The sequence below is a fragment of the Eucyclogobius newberryi genome, unplaced genomic scaffold, assembly GCF_026437365.1.
Source record: "Eucyclogobius newberryi isolate DKJ021-1_F unplaced genomic scaffold, fEucNew1.0.hap1 SCAF_20, whole genome shotgun sequence".
Classification (NCBI taxonomy): Eukaryota; Metazoa; Chordata; class Actinopteri; order Gobiiformes; family Gobiidae; genus Eucyclogobius; species Eucyclogobius newberryi.
The window spans coordinates 16,078,941-16,096,082 of NW_027315835.1; the positions used below are offsets into that span (position 1 = coordinate 16,078,941).

At 37.1% G+C, this 17,142-nt stretch overlaps 1 protein-coding gene across 1 annotated transcript; it reads right to left on the reverse strand.

Annotated features, from left to right (window-relative positions):
• Nucleotides 1–2,758: 2,758 nt before the first annotated feature.
• On the reverse strand, nucleotides 2,759–17,077 carry fra10ac1 (FRA10A associated CGG repeat 1). The gene is made up of 14 exons (XM_072456408.1): nucleotides 16,960–17,077; nucleotides 16,548–16,627; nucleotides 16,376–16,468; nucleotides 15,795–15,840; nucleotides 15,602–15,678; nucleotides 15,414–15,497; nucleotides 15,243–15,327; nucleotides 14,786–14,831; nucleotides 7,795–7,908; nucleotides 6,606–6,648; nucleotides 6,129–6,259; nucleotides 5,397–5,441; nucleotides 3,769–3,853; nucleotides 2,759–2,914 (listed from the first exon to the last, which is right to left on the reverse strand). Exons 1-14 carry the CDS (start codon nucleotides 16,975–16,977, stop codon nucleotides 2,872–2,874), a joined length of 990 nt encoding a protein of 329 aa, XP_072312509.1. The 5' UTR covers nucleotides 16,978–17,077; the 3' UTR covers nucleotides 2,759–2,871.
• Between the last annotated feature and the right edge of the window lie 65 nt (nucleotides 17,078–17,142).

Below are 17,142 nucleotides of genomic sequence, written 5' to 3' on the forward strand. Positions count from 1 at the left end.
TATTGTCTTTTTGGGAGAAAAATGGGACAAGTGTTGATAAGTTGTATGCATAAGTGTGCCCAGTGTTAACACCAAGCTGCTTGCTGTAAATATTTATTACAGATATCGGTATTATAATGTAGATTAAAAGAATACATTTCTCAAATGTATGCATTTTTAATGGTAAATAGACAAAACATAGAGAATGTAAATGGATATTGATTGAGACCCATATGTTTCACAATAACTCCTTGCTTTGTCTACTATCAAGGTTTAGTAGACATGGATTGTGACGGTCAGCCATGGTTCATTCAGGCTAAAGGACACTGCTTTAATCCAAAGCACACAAGCCACATTAGTGTAGAGCAGACCATTAGCCATGCTAAATAAAGTGAACGACATTGTAAACATTGGCAGTGTCAGTTAGGTGCAAAATGTCAATCCTTTTGGCTGTAAACCTGACTTGAACTTCTTCCGCTGTGCATTAGTGGACAGCCCGCACTATTTCAGTATCACTTTGGAAATCTCCTTCCTCAGACAAAGTCCGCCTGATGCTCCTGCTGTCTGGTTACACAACACAATGCCATCTCCTTTAATCAATGGGGCATTAACAAGTCACTTAATCCAATCAGAATGGCTTTGGGAATACCAAGAAACTCTTCCGTTACCCTGATCGCTGGAGTCAGGACTGCTCTTCATACTGTACAGCTTCTAGAAACTAAATGACTTTCCCTGTATGTATGTGTCAAGATATGTATTATATGTGTATGCAAATAAAGACTATATGGAGGAGTACACGCCCACAACGGCTTTTTTTTTTTTATCAATTTGCCAATCCACTCCATCGTCTGTTGCATGCTTAGCTCTCATATGGAGGTTGAGGTTGAGACAGAGAATGAACTGAAGACACCTCAGGCTTAGGCATATATCGTGTAGGGATCTGAGAGGTCTCAAAGCTGGATGAGCCCCAGAGGAAAGAGGATCAGCGGATTGGAACTGATCCCGCCTTCATAAAATGTTGCTTACCACGCTGTATATTGCCATCCAATAATTTTTTTTGTACACAGGAAGATTGATTTCAAGTATAAATATGCAAATTGCTACGTTACGTTGATTCTTCAAGACCAGAGCTATTTATATGTGGACGTTCATCACTATGAACAAGGTTATCTAGGTTTTTTCATTTACATAAGTGCAGTTAGTTTGTAGTAGTGCACTTTTAACAGTAGTCATAGGTGTATTATTACCGGTAATTGCATTAATAAGGCATAATGTTTGATTACAGTATGCTTAATAATTCTGAGTGGAGTTGTAACCCAGTGGTCATTACTAGTATTTTCCTGCTGGTTACCTTTAATGAATAGACCAATTTACCACAGTTACCTACCACTTAGTTTGAATCACAATGTAATTTACTGTTCATTCTCAAGGTGTACAGAGTTAAAGTAAGATCGACAGAGCGGTAATGGCAAAGTAATTGTCTTGCTCTAAGCCAAGGACCATAATCTCCTCTAACCTCACAAACTTTTCCTCTTTACAGGCTGAATGTAGTGCGTCCTTGGCCCGCAGAAAGGGTTAATCTGAGATGGTCTTTAGAACGGCGAAAAGCTGTATGCTGCAACAACTTCACTACTTTGTCCTAATTCAGTTTGATGGAAAATAAGATGTTTTGTAGAGGCAATCACAACGTAATCTTTGCAAGTTGCTGAATTTGAGCGATTCTATCAATTGAGCTATTGATTTATACACAACAGACATGATAAAAGGAGCTTCTTATCAATGATGGTCCAATTGTTTCACCTGTTAATCTTTTCTTTGACAATGTTTGATGATATAAAGTATGAAGCCATTACAGTCTTGTCAAACTCCCCTATTTCTACACCTGTATATTTTTGTAATGTGCGTTCACACTTGTGCTTGTTTGGTCCTGGTGTGAACCCAATTTAATTCAGATGTAGATATGGTTTGGTCCTGTTTTAGTTCTGGTTTAGCCTTTGCTTTGCCCATGTTTAGTTCTGGGTTTGTTATATTTCAGTCTCAATTTTAATGAGGTGCACTATATAACTTTCTGGCAGAGCTTGCATTTCTCTCAGAAGTAGTAATTGGTTTTCCAGAAATGTTCGACAGAATGGCATTAAATGTATCTATCTCCATGGCGACAAGGAGGTGACCAGATCAAGTTACAGTTCAGATCTGAAGACTGAAGCAACAGAAACCACTGTAATAATAGAATAAATGCAAAATAGATATGTTTAATGTCATACTGCCATCATTCCAGTTCCAGACAAAGCAATAACATCTCCATGAAGACTCCAGCACAGAACTTACATAGTGCATCTTTAGTATTAATGCCTTTGATTTATAGACTTAGAGACTATAAATAAAAGACGTTGTGGTGGTAAACTACCCTGGGGCAGAATGATGGAGATGTAGCGGGTAATCTATGCCAATGGCCTCGCCAACCATCAAACAGGAACGCTGAGTTTAGTCATAAACAAGGCCAAAATGTGTCTGGACTTCTTGCTTCAACCACTGAGCCACTGACATTACAATAAAAAAGTAACACATTTTGCACATACTGTTATATATTCCACAGTGGTGAAGCCTTTCCACTTAGCGAGTCCCTCTCATTTCCGTTTGACAAAAAGAAACAAGACAAGTATCCCGTATACATGCATTAAAATAAGATGTGATGTGCCGAGATAAAAGCCCTGTTTGTATGAGAGAGCTCTGAACACAGACGGGGGCAAATCTACCAAATTGAAGACAGTGACAGGAATTACGTGTAGATTCTGTTTATTTCTGTCGCCGCATTGGAGGGAACGGTTGCGCTGTGCCGATATGTCAGGGAGAAGTTTAGTCGCAGCGGGGTTACAGCTGATAGTGGCGCCGTCAGAGGAACATGTCTTCAAAGTAGTCGTCGAACTCCTCCTCCCTGAACAGATGAAGCAAACAAATACAGATATGTAACTTCCTGTCATGCACGCGGGGATCGGCGGGAAGGCAGCCTGACACACAGTTTATTACCACAACTGCCTCTGCTGCAGTAGGTCACTGTGATGCTAAGAGTAGGAAAGAAAAGCTAAACAAATAAATACAAAAAACAACTGGGAAAATATGGGAACAGCAGCGCTAAAACATATCTTGGTAAGAAAGCTATAAAACACTTTTTGGTAGTAGCAGTGGTTAACTTGTAAATAGTGATGCCATCTGAACAACTTGCAGTAACTGTATACTCCAAAATGCAGCAGTAACAGTAGAAGTAATACAAATAATAATAGGAGTAGTAGACTACGATAGTTGACTATAACAATTTGAATAATGGTAATCGTTATCAGGACAATACAAAATACATATTATAAGATGTTTTATAACTAAGACAATGGCAAAATAAAATGTCAAATATTCTCTTTCTAGAAAACTTTAATCAATATTTCTCTAAAAATATTTCTTTAAGTCAATATTTCTCTAAAAATATTTCTTTAAGTCAATATTTCTCTAAAAATATTTCTTTTAGTCAATATTTCTTTAAAAGGTCTTGATGACCAAAATAAATAATCACGTGAAAAATAATCTAGACTCGTCGAATACTTAAATAATTGTTAGTTGATGATGTTTATATATTTTGTGTACTTCTCCTCTGAGTACAGGCTATCTGAGCGGTTACTAAATAGCATCCTACATAGAGTGAGTAGTGGATGATGGCGGTGGACTAAGCGCTAAAGACTTCATGGTTTTACAGCGGCTTACTGGGTCCAGTTTAATATGAACATTAGCTCTTAACCTCACCTTGACTTTTCCTCCACCGCAGGAGCAGGGCCTTTCCAGTGGTCCGCCTCTGATTGGCCCTCCAACACCTCTGCTTCGTCAGAGTCTACGGGGAAAAGTTAGAGAGAGCGCAAGTCAACTCCCTGGGCAAAGATTATTGTGATTAATGGTGTCATAGGCTATAGTCAGTTAGGTTGGTTTTAGCTGAGAACGCTGACGTTGTCATGGTGAATCAGAGGGTTTTTTGAAGCCGTGCACACTTTTGACAGGAGGGAAAACGTGCAAAGAAAGGCAAGGCAGGTTTGGTTATAGATCACCATCTTATTTAGGCTCAAGGGGCCTTTAAAGCCAGTGGCTAAATAAGATTTACACTGAGCAATGTGTGTGTTCAAATATCAGCAAGTTTTAGTTGTGATAGAAGAAAAAAGCACCACAGAGACTTGATGAGAAGCACAGATCCAGCATTATTTTGGATAAAGATGTGTATTGTTACTGGCATATTGCAGATTCAGATTTCACATTAGGAAGAATACTTTGCTCAGAAACATTGGACTGAGATCAATAAGGCACTATGTATTTGACCATTAGCCATGGACATGATGAATGGATACCTTTGGAACATAGTTCCTGCTGCAGAAAATATGGTCACTACAAAAAGATGGATGACTCAAACTGCACCGACATTCAAGGGCTGGACACAAATTATAACTGACATTCGACAAATGGAAAAAATAGCATTCCGACTTAATTTGAAAATTGACCTTTTTGGAATACTTTTTTTGTATTTAGTTTTTTATTTATTTAATTGATATTGTGTTTTAGTTTGCTCTCTGTGTCGTGTTTTATGTCCTGTGCTTTATGAAAAAAAGGATAAAAATAAAATTGAAAATAAAATTTGAAAATGACTAACACAGAATACTTTTGCATTAACATGTATTTTGTAATACATATTCTATTACACCCCATCAGAAATTAGAATACGTTATAAATGTATTGCCCATGCATACATGTAAGAGCAATGTTTTTTCTTCTTCTCACTAACGCTGTGCATTTCAAAGCATACATTTATATAAAATAATTATCAGTAACAGTAAAACTAACTAAATACCAACACTCAACATTAGTGTTCTGAATACATATTTTCGGAGCATGTATTTAGTTACTTCTTAGTAACTTCTCTTTGTTGACTGTTATATCCACAATGAAAGAAGATGTCATGATTCCAATTGGAAGTGACTAGTTCAAGATTTGAGACGCCCGCAACACAGTTGGCAGTCTGAAGTTTTTGTCTGTTGTCAGTCAATAACATTATCTCTTGTCGGAAAGGTGATTTAGGGCACAAAACTTTGCGGCCTCTGCCCTCACACAGGGGACTCAGGGGCATAGACATATTTCATCTCACACGGTGCAGTTATGGGTCAAATAACAGGCGCAGAGCAGAGAAAGGGGAGGCTGAGTAGAAACAGACTGTCAGTGTAACGCCATTACCCACAAGGCTTTAGGGGGGGCATGCTGTTTTTCAGAGTAAAAACGGGGGGAGTGTCTTGGAGCAACAGGCTGGGGGAGTGGATGATGATTTGGCCAATGTTAGAGTCTGGAAGCAGAGGAGGTACTTGAGTGTGTGAGCGTGAGGGAGTTGTGAATGCTACCTTTGTCTGAAGAAGCGTCTGTTCTGCTGGAAGACGAGGAATGATCTGGGAAAAAGAAATGAACAAAGGTTTCAGCAAGAATAACTGTATAGCGAAATTAAAAGATGGATTTCTGTAAGTTTTATTTTGTGGAGAGATATGACACGCCAGCAAAAAAAAGGATTACATTAGAAATAACCAAAAGGGGCTGTGTCTAATTTAAAGATATGATGTAAAAGCAACTCTTAGGGTCAAAAAGAAACCGCTGTGTACTTTCTGCATCCGATTTTTTCGGCTGCAAACGAGGAAGTAATTCTGGTGCTAGTTGTTGTTAGCAGGGGCGGGATGGCAAAACGCCGCTCTGGCTTCTGAAAGTTGTGAAAAGCACTTATACACAACGCTGTAAACAGTAAAAAATTTAGAAGTTCTGTTTTTCAGGACAGTAAAAATCAGGTACAGTGCCTTTAACACCTTCAGTTTTAACCGTTGATCAGGATTAATCAAATACAGACACACAAATACATAAACATGACTAAAACTGAATAATTCCAGGACTGAATAAGGACTAAACCTGGAGTGAACAGAAATAATATAGTAATACAGAAAAAGGACAATGTTCGATTACTTTTTGAGGCGTGTAATGAACTGTAAATCTTTATTAGCTGGCACTTGAATTGATTTTAAAAGTAAATTCTATGCATTGTGCAGTTCTGAAACGTAGCAGAGATGATGAAGAGCGGAAAGAGACTTTACCTCGGCGGCGCTTCTTGTGTTCGCGCTTCTCTGAACGCAAGTGCTTCCTCTTTTGTTTCTTCTTGGGTGGCGGCGCGTGATTCTCTTCCGAAACCTCTTTAGTCTTTGACTTTGCCTTCACTTCTTTCCTCCTGAAAAAAAAAAAAAGAAGAAAAAAAAACTGCATCATCTTTTCACCAAAGAGCATTCACCACACTGGATTGCTGATTACAGTAAAGGCATCAAATGCAAGCCCGGTGCTAAAGGGCTCTTTCACTCACTCTCAGTTTGAAGCTGAGAAAAGGTTAAGGCTTTCACGAACTCCTTTAAAAAGTCAGCAGGAACAATATAAAAGCAGCAGCAACTGTTCAAAGAGCAGCATTATTTATTCACAACAACATCTCTGTTCAAATCGCTATGTCTCTCCTCTTAAGCTGTTTCGACACAATGACTTGCTCCGTGTGTGATTGCCTCAAAGTGGGACTCGGACAGACTTACTTGTGATGGTAGTTGAGCTTGAAAGAACATTCCGGGCATAGTCCTACAACAGGCAAAAGACAAACAAAAACCAAAGAGAACTCAATGACAATACAGGAGCTGCGGAACAACAAGCATGTGTGGAGGGAGTTTGAATTAAATGCTAGACCCGATTCCCGAGCCTCTTAAAATTCAGACGCCGGCAGAACGGTTGAATTTTTTTCATTTATTCAGTTTTGTGTCATCGTCAATCATGTGCCAAAAGGGAAGTACCAAGCTCCTGGGCATGTAGCACATTATTTGGCGAGCTATAACCCTCATATTTTTCATCAAATCAAGCATTTTGGGAAGAATCGAGACCAGTTTACTTTGATAAAAAATGTAATTGACTTTATACGCATTCCGCCTGGACATTTTTTGTTCCAATAATCTCATTTTTAGGGATATTGGCTTCAAATTGACAAAAAATAAAATATGAAATGGTTAGTTAAAAGACTTTCCCGGGGCGACAGTGGCTCACAGACTAGATACTGATTGATGGGAAGAAAACTTTAAAATGTATTTAATTACAGAATACGGAATGCATTGAAATGTATTATAAAAATGATTAATTCCAATGCTAACTGTTGTGTGTTCATTTTGAGAGGACTGGCTTAAAGTAAAACACACAAATAACAAGGACTATTTCAGAATTCGGATCTGTGCGTTACACAGTTTTGTAGCTTTGTTTAGTGCTTACTTAAACTGTAATCTTCGTATCCTCTGAGTCCTGGCCAATCAGAGCAGGCGATGAAGTGTTATTATGCTTTTTATCAGGAGCAGAAGGGTCGAGACGTTTGGGTATTGTAAAAAAATGCACAATTACATAAAAAAAAATTGCATGGATACACCTCCCATAGTTTAACCCAGAAAATTAGGACCAGATTCATTTGATAAGAACTTTTCTGGCAGTCACAAGTTGTGCAGACTGCCCTTGTCTGCTTCACCAACTTCTGTATGATTGGTGGGACGGCCAATTACTGTAATTATTGTAATTGGATTTTCTGCTCTATGATACCTGAAGGAGGATTATTATTATGAGCTGGGTATTAGACAGGAGCCCGCATTAGGTCATTGCCACCGGACACAGTTTCCAGTGAAGCGACCGCGCATTGACAGAATGAGAAAATGACGCAAGGTTTTCATAAGTTAGGGATAATGGCCGACTTACGGAGTTTGACCAATGCGTTCTTCTTCTCTCCGTGCTCCACATAAGCAAAATTCACCTCCCAGGACTTCAGGCCGTCTGGCTTGTCACAGCGTTTATGTCCACACTGGAATTGACCTGAAAGACAAGACAGAAATGAAAATAGAAGTGAAGTGCCTTATTAAGATGCCTCATAGGGAGAAAGTAAGGGCGATTTTAAATTGCAAAAGGTGCAGAGTGTGAGTTTGTAAGATTCATTCCTCCAGCTAATTGGTAACAGTCTGGGATGTGCATTGCCTGACACCTAAACTTAAACTGAGATTTTAAACCTTGAAGTACATTTTAAACTAACTCAAATATGATTAAAATATTCATATTAACTTCTTTATTTTAGTGAAACCTCATAGTAATTACAATGGCTTTGGATGGAAACCAATTAGGGGCAAAATGCTAAATCTTAAAATTGGGGTAACTCATTTTCAAAAAGTGAAATAAGGAAGTCGGTATTTCAAGGTTTCTAACTCATTCCTCGCCCTCAAAAATCCTTTGGCTCGTCACTAGTATTCAGATGCATTGATTTTTTGTCCATTAGCACAGCTTTAGATTGGGGTAAGAGCCGCTTCACTTTAATGTCTGAAAAAGCTAAAGTCATATACCCACTCAGACGGCTCCTTCTTAAAAGTTTAAAAGATAAAATGTTTAATAATTTGGATAAGAAAGCATTCAGAGGTCAGATTTATCCCCCTCACAAAGTTCTACTTTTACTGCACTTTCTGGAGTAGAAACTAATTTATTAATAATGAGGGGAAAAGATGGGTACCCGAGATTTAACTTGGATGGCTCTCATTTCCAAGCATCTATAGTTGCTGATGAATTCAGAATGTTTTATTGTCTGTCATGAGTATATAAAAGTCATTATGAATTAAAGGTGCCCTATGTAACTTTTCTGGTACCAGGAATTTGCCACAGTTTGACATTAAACTAATCTAGCTAACAATTATCCAATACAAAAACAAATAGTATTGTTCTGAGTGGGCTCGCCTCTGCACTGATCTGACCTGTAAGTTTGTCACCTGCTTGTCTCCATGGAGATAATTAAGTTTAATACCATTCGGTGGAAAATTAATCTCCCGGCAAGTCCAGAATGATACAGTACATCTCTGTAGTTTTTAAATACTCGCCTAGTTACCACTTTAGTGCGCCTTGAGCCAAACTCAGACAGAACTGTGCAATCGGGTTTGGTTATTCCAGTGTCGTGTGTGAAATTGCACACGCATCTATAATTTAGAACACAATCTAACATTTCTCACCTCTGAATAACAGTGTTTTGTGCTTCAAACAATGATACTGTGTAAATCCTCAATGTTTTTTCTTTTCTTTTTATTACCATATTATTACAAAGAAATACTGGACCCTCCACCTGATTTTTTCTACAAGTGATCCTATTAATGAACATATTCCTTTAGATAGGTTTATATCAGTTTCCTTTCCTATATTTCTTACAATATCACACTAGATAAATGCCTAATGAGTTTCTTCATTAGAACGCAGTTATATATGGTGTGATTTTGTCAATTCCTACTCATTTCTTCTCTGTTGTTAAGCCGAGGCATGTCTCTCACGCCTCCTACATCCTTCCTCCTAGTTTCTCCTCCTTCTCATTATTTTGGCCTCCACCCTCTTGTTGCCCTGGCCACTGGCACCGACCTGCCCGTTATCCCCGCGAGGAGCTCAGGGTGGCAACGGTGTGGCTGCGGGATTCCTCTGGATTGTCCCAGTGCGTCACTCAAATCCATTGTTGGCAGGTGGAGAGGAGGGGATTGCTTCTTACTCTGCCTGAGGTAGAAGTGATGCCTGTCTTCATCTGTGCCGGATCAGGGGCGTAAGGAGCGAAGAGGAGACTGTACTTTCCCTTCCTTCACTTGCTGATTCTCATTAAGCATCTATGACGTTAGCAGATTTGGGCACTGGTTTTAGCCGAGTAGTGTCAAGCGGCCTTCAAGGGTTTTCCAGGTGAAATACTTTTACTGTGACGCATGACGAAATTTGATGTTACATTATATCCGGCTTGGCAAAGATTTCATTTTCTAATATTAGGTAAGGATCAGTGATATATTGGAAGTTTTCATATATTCGTATTGGTAAACATCTGTATTTTTTGCTGCAGTTTTCTTTTGGTTTCTTAATATATAATAGAAATAGAATGGCAATAAATCTGAAGTATGTATTCACATTCATCATTAAAAACATGTTTTAATTTCTACAAAAGGAAGTTCATTTGACAACCTACCAATTTCTGAGCTTATTCATCCATTTTAAAATATATCAGCAAATATCAATAGCAAGACAAGTATTGAATATAGTTATGAACAGAAGCGAATCCATGACGGAAACATCTGTAACATTAGGTACATTTTGAGCAAGCCAATCTATTTTTAGTGTCAGTCCCAAGACAAGTCAATATGCAAACCACAAAGACATTATCCATAACTTCTGAACAGGGAAAAATATCTTGCGGAAAATAGGTTGCTGCTTATGATATACGTTCATGCTGTAAACCCTGCAACGATAATAAAAGGCAAAGATATAATGAATACAACAGAATCTGGGGCCTGTCTATCCCCATGACATCGCATCAACCTCGAGTCATTGGCCTCTGTGACGTTAATGGCAACAGCCCAGTGGATCTTCCATGACACGGATTTGTACTAATACAAATCAATCTGCTGTAGATAACAAGATGAACTGCCACTTCAAAGTAATATTTCCCAATTTGAAACTAAATTCAATGCGCTCCAAGCTAAATACAGTATTTATCTTTCATACTTAATAATAACTTTTGCGCCACTGGTAATCAAATGAGACATCTTTTGAACAAGAAAAGTCCAAATATATAAAGTAATTTCCAGAAGGAGCCTGGGTTATCAGAGAGAGAGAGAGAAAATGCTAACTTTTGCAGCTTATTAACAGGGTGTAAACACATCAGGCGAGGCTCACGCACTGGAGCGAAAGGTGCAGGCAAAAGGGCAGATGACTAAATGCGTCAAGAGAGGAGACTCCTGGTGTCCTACGTCAATGCTTCCTAATGCCAATGGCTGGGCTCTTTACCAAAAGACAGATATGCAGCAGGACAGATGGCCATGTGATTAGCAAAGACCGGATATATGAAAGGGGCACTGACCTAGGAGTGAGACCCTTTAAGCATTCTTAGCTTAGGAGATAGTTCCCAGAGCACTCACGCCAATTTGAATCAATTGGATCTCTGTTTTTGGCCATAATCTAATACTTTTTTCTATTCATTAAAGTGCGTATGACAGGTTTTTACAATGTTCTAATTTTGACTTTTTGGTGTGTGTATTTATACCTGTTGTACATATGAATTTAGTTGTATACCAATGGAGTAAGTATTTGTGGAGAAAATGAAAATGACAGGAAGTGACATCACACTAGGACGCTCCAGTCAAAGTATATGCAGAACTTACACAAAGCAACAACTTTTTTGACTCTCTAATCATTAATTCAACAAAATAAAGTCACTCTCATATATTTTTATTTGTCAAATAAAATAAATTGTGACTGTGATTAGATGAGTTTTGTGTTTCCTGTGTAATTTCCTAGTGTGATGTCATCAACTACACACAGGAAGTGACATTTTAAACCTAAAAAAATTGCTATTCTGTGATAAAATTTGTATAATCTTTAGCAAAATTCAAAATATATTTTATAGCATTTTAATTCAGTGACTCGTCCAACTTGTCATAGGCACATTAAGGCCCCAAAACGATGACATTCTAACATGTGTCTAGTTAATGAATTAGTTAACAATAAACTACGGTGCGCCAATTTAAGAGAACAATGTTTGATAAATTAATTGAGAGGTTCAGTTGACATATGTTGGCCTTTTTATTGTTGCGTCTTGTTTCCTCCCTAGTTAATAAGGTTGGTCACGTTGAAGTCTTTCAGGATTACAGATAACCCTTGATAGAAAGTGAAATTGCATAGAATTTTAATATACATTGTACTACGAAGGACAATTTACATCCCTTCGAATGTTTTGCAGGATCATTTGGACGTCAACGTCATTAAAACTAGAAAAAATAACAGCAATAATTGAGAATAAACGCTACGAATCACACTAGAAAATCCCCATTACATGAGTTAAGGGGTACTCAGGAGTGTAAAACGAAGCTTAGGTAGTACTCAAGAGTGTGAGAGGGGGGTACTCCTGACAAAAATGGTTGGGAAACAAAAAGGGAAGCATTAACCACTCGGTCATCATTAAATCAGTAAATTATAATATTTCTTTCTCATTTGCCTCCTTCTTGACCTGCTTTTGCACATAAAAGCAATAAATCAATGCACACCTTTTCTGTTGACCTACACAAAGTCTAGAAACAACATTTTTCCTGCAGGTGGGTCGTATGGCTGCTTTGTATGAAACTGACTCCGGGTTACTCTCTTTTAATAAATCCTCTGCCTATGGGAAACTGCAAACAACCGGTGCGTAGAGTATAGTCGTGGCCTCAGGCGTGAATCTCAAAATCACCGTCAAAGAGAGAGTCAACAAGGTGAGGTTTGGACCAGATGCAGTCTATTCATGCTTATACGGCTCTTCTGGAGCTGTACAAACCTCTCACGGTGAGGTTTGCACAAAAAGGAAAATCTGACAGTACTCGGTGCTCAAGGGCATCGCTGAAATCTTTGCTTGCTAATGAACTGCCTGCTACTATTACCATCCGCTGCTGACAATGAGAAAAAAGACAGCGGTAGACGAACCAGTTTTAGAGCAAAAAACTAAAACAATTATCTCACCCTTGAATTTGGGCAGTCATTTTACTGAAAACTGCACAATTAAGAAAGTCCCAAGATCTCAAACCGCACAGTTTATGTGGGCGATGAACTAGGAATTCTTCATTAAACTTAGTATCTACAAAAATAACAATGGATTTTAGCTTCCAAATCTGAAACGCTACATAATAATCCATTTTAGTTCAACAAAAATAAGAAAGATAGCACTGTACTCGGCTACCTTTGACCTCTCCACTCTCTTTAACCACAAATAACTTAACTTGAGTAAAGGTTATTCTAATATTCCTTTATCTTTATCACAATGAAGAAAAAATAACAGTATAATCAAAAGACTATGAAAGATAATTTGGTTTCTAGCAAATATGGCCAGATTCAGGGTCTTAAACTAAATTATTATTATTATGCTCGATGTGCAGCCGGCGTCGTGAGTTCAAATCTCGGCTCCAACAATTAGCTGCATGTCCTCATTGCCATTTCATACAAGGACTTTCCTGTCTAATAATGCCCAAGGACAAACAAATCCTGTGAATAATTATGATGCTCGTAAGGAATACCTAGTTTGGACCGCTACAACAAACACACATATACATATGACAGATTACAGATTTGTATTTTGGAATAACCAAACACAATGTTTTTTTCAGCCTGCTGTGGCCATATATGGAAGGTTGGAACACACTAAATCACCCTGTTTGGCCGAAGAGTAGTCAGCAGACTTACCTAATACTCACATGACCTCTAGTTACATGTCAGAGTTTGCAAACGGAGCAAACACTTTGTGGAGATAAGTGGCCTTTATTTGAATATTCAATAAATGGACAACGCTCTGCCATGTGGAGAGTAGAGTTTGGCCTGAACAAGAACTCACTTTAATAAAATATCTATAAATGCGTGAAAACAAAATTGGGACATTAAAGGAACAAACAAAAATGGGACAAAAATCTAAGTCTCATCTAAAATCAGCTCACTGCTGTTACAGATCTATATTTTAAGACTTTGTTTTGTGAAGTTATTTGTTATAACAAACTCAATCTCATTTAAAAACATGACATGGTTTTTTTTTTAAGTGAACTTATTTTGATTAACCGGTAATTGCATTCTTATGTATTTGTACTGATAAAACATATATTTTCCAGCTTTATTAAACAGTTTAGAGCTTTGTCACAATAATGTATATATACTGAAATTAAAAGGCGCAAATATTAAAAAAAAAAAATTAATAATAAAAATATTAAATAAAATTAAATACGCAATCCAAACACATTAACAATAACATTTAAAATTGCAAAAATGCCCCCCATGGAACGGAACGACGAAACTGAGATTAGTATTGATTTTAGCAAAAGAGTTAAGTTTGTATGCTGTAAATTATGCTAAAGGAGTGTTTTATGGGAATCCTCAATGTGAAGTGAATCGCAGAGGTAGAGGTGGTAGTGTAAATCAGGTGCCGTTAATCCCACTTCCTGAAACGTATAGCCACGAGTTGAACTGTCACAGACCAGGATTACGCATTCTTAATCTGGAACATTATATTGGTTTAGTTAGCCAGCTCAGACATACTGTGGTTGTGTATGTGGTCACCTGAATACTAATCTAATTTTCTAAAAGTGAAAGATGTCAAAAAAAGTTAACTAATTAAGATGATGCCTCTGGGTTAAAGTTAGATTAAATATAGGATATGCAGCAGGTGTCCAACAAATAACAATAATTAAGAGACATTAATCTGATGCGAAAAGCAAAACTATTACAGTGTGTCAGGGGAAAAAATCGGAATGTTAGTCAAAGTTTTTGTGAATCGACAGCTCAATTTCTCACTGAGAGGCACAAATGCTCCCCAAGAGGCTGAAGCGATAAGTAAATAAGCAAATCAAAAGGTCAAATATTTATAAGGTTCAAGAAAATATTTATGCAAAGCCAATAAATCAGATGGAAAGAAAGGTAGAAATAAAAAGAAAGGGATTTACATATTAAACACTACAAAGACCTCTTGCAGAAATGTGTCACTTAATACTAAGCTTGAGGCTGGTGCATCTCTATTGCCATCCAGTGGACAAAATGAGAACTGCTATGTCCAAACATTCACATACATGAACAGTGTTTTTCCATAAAGATTCTAACAGATATGTGCATCTCGTCATATGTGAATTTTATGTGTATATTATCATTGGAGACATGTGTATTATTCTAGCATTAAATAAAATATTACCTTTTCCAGAAACAACTTCATTTTCTGTTCGCCAGCGAAATCCAAACTATGGAAATATTAAAGACGTTTTAATTTGCATGTCTGGGTTTTTGTAGTAAAGTAATTAAAAGGTAAACATTGAATTCATAAAAAGCAGCTATAAAGAAATCCCTAAAGGTAATTCACCAAATCAGAACGTTTACCTTGCTAAGAACCAATCTGTCATTACATCCCAACTAGACTAATGCTATATACAGTATTTGTGAAGTGGTACCAGGGTGAAAAATCTCAGGTGAGATTTTAATTGATCGTGAGTAGATGTGCGTGTTCTAGTCATAACATCGGTATGTTGAATATTAGAAATGTACAACTGATAAGACCAGACCTAACCGGAACAGACTCCGTATTAAAGAAGCCGATGACAAATTTCACAGACTACAACCATAAAGCTTTATGGTCATGCAAGCACAATACTCACCTTGTTTTCCTTATATCTACTGAGGTCTGCGATACAATATTCTTTAAAAAGCTTGTCATAATACTTTTTTGCCAGATCTTTCTCCCTGAAAAAGCAAAAAAAGATTGAGAGCGCTTTGAGACAAGCATGTACAGATCCAAAACAAAATATTCTAGCAGGTTTTACAATCACCATGTCATCTCCTCCTCATCTTCGTCCTTCCAAAGAAAGCGATGGTTCTCACGGATTACATCATAGTCTGTTTTGTCTGTAGCTCTGAGGAATTAAAATGTTCCGCATAATTTCTCATAAGATCTGATATTGGCATCTATATTAGGAAACAGCAGATGATGGAAGATGATTAGAGATAGAAAACCTACGCAGAACGGTTAAAGTCAGCCATCTGTCCTCCATAATAAAGAATGTAGTCGTTGACAAACTTTTTATGCCTTTCAAACTGTAAAATTGGTTAGGGTCAGTACACACAATGACAGAAGCACAAAAAAGCAACAAAAATAACAATGTACCGTATGTAAATTACCATCTGTTATCATCATAATTTCAAAAGGATACGGCATTCAAAGATATTAGGTGAGCTCTTCTGTTCCTGGCTTCTTCCCTGAAAAACAAGAAAATTTATTTAATTGTGACTATTTTAGTCAGTTGGAAATTATTGAAAATATTTTAATTGATTATACAAATTAATGTAACTCTTTGCCCATTAAAACATGTTATTACAGAAAATAAATAGGAACTTTAAAAGGAGCGCAGTACCTAGTGAATGTAGAAGTATCATGTTAAGACATTTTGAAGTGTTAAGTTGTATAGATAAATATCACAGTAAACACAAGTAATGAAACTCTTTTATGCCACTGATATAACTCTGAAGCCTGATAATCCCTATAAACCCTTTACTAAATGTACAACATACAACTGTAAAAAAAAAAAGCACAGTGAAATCCTTTAGTTCCTAAATAGTCAAAGAAATGTCTTATTTATCTCTCTAAAGCTCAAATCTTATACAACAACTACAATAATAAACTAAACCACATAATGAGCTCCAAAAAATATTTTCAAGATATTATTTATTGAACGATAATTCAATATAGTGATCATTTAGGACAGAATTATGACTTGCATGTTGAGATTTGTACCTGTCTATCTCACTGGTGTGGAAACTGCGGTGAGCCACCTGAGAATGTCGACCCTTTTCGAATGGTTTCTGTAGAATCTCTTCTTCACGTTTCCTATAAGAAAACACATATGACATTAATACATTTCATAAATTTAAATAGAATGACTAGTTAAATGAATATCTCTTTTTACCTTTTGAGATTCTTCTCTGATGATTCCCCCTGACCATCTTCATCACTGAAGTCTGAATCATAGCCACCACTTCCATGAACCTGATGTGACACATATAAACACACTTGTAAGGTTTAGGTTAGTTAGCCCAATAATACAGAGGTGCTAACGTAGTGTATCAATCATAGCGTTTTAATATGCTTAGGAAAGGACTAAAGTGAGCTACGATGGCTTAATCAACGTCTACTATTAACAAACGTGATTTTATTATTGAAAAGTACCAACTGAACATGCACGAAAGTTGTTCAGAATCATAAGTAAACCTTAGCTTGCTGCTAGCTGCAACAACCAAACTGGCCAAATACCTCGTTATAAAGACAATCCATCACATTTTAAAGGTTTAAGTAATGCCATTTTTTACGATAATAAGCACCTTTACAAGATCTTCCATCGTGAATCCCGAAATTCAGCAAAAAAATATGTACTATTGGTAATATTTACATCGGAGTAGCCGCGTCCACTGTTGATGACGCTTTAAAATCGTCGCAAATTGATGACGTAGACCAACAAAACAAACGAGAGAAATATCTAAAAATAAATTGAATTGAATCGATTT

Coding starts and splice junctions, on each gene's coding strand:
- fra10ac1 (XM_072456408.1), bottom strand. Junction 16,469..16,547: donor TCAGAGAAGAATCTCAAAAG/GTAAAAAGAGAT, acceptor GTTTTCTTATAG/GAAACGTGAAGAAGAGATTC. Junction 7,909..14,785: donor TGAAGTTGTTTCTGGAAAAG/GTAATATTTTAT, acceptor CTTGTCTTTCAG/GTCAATTCCAGTGTGGACAT.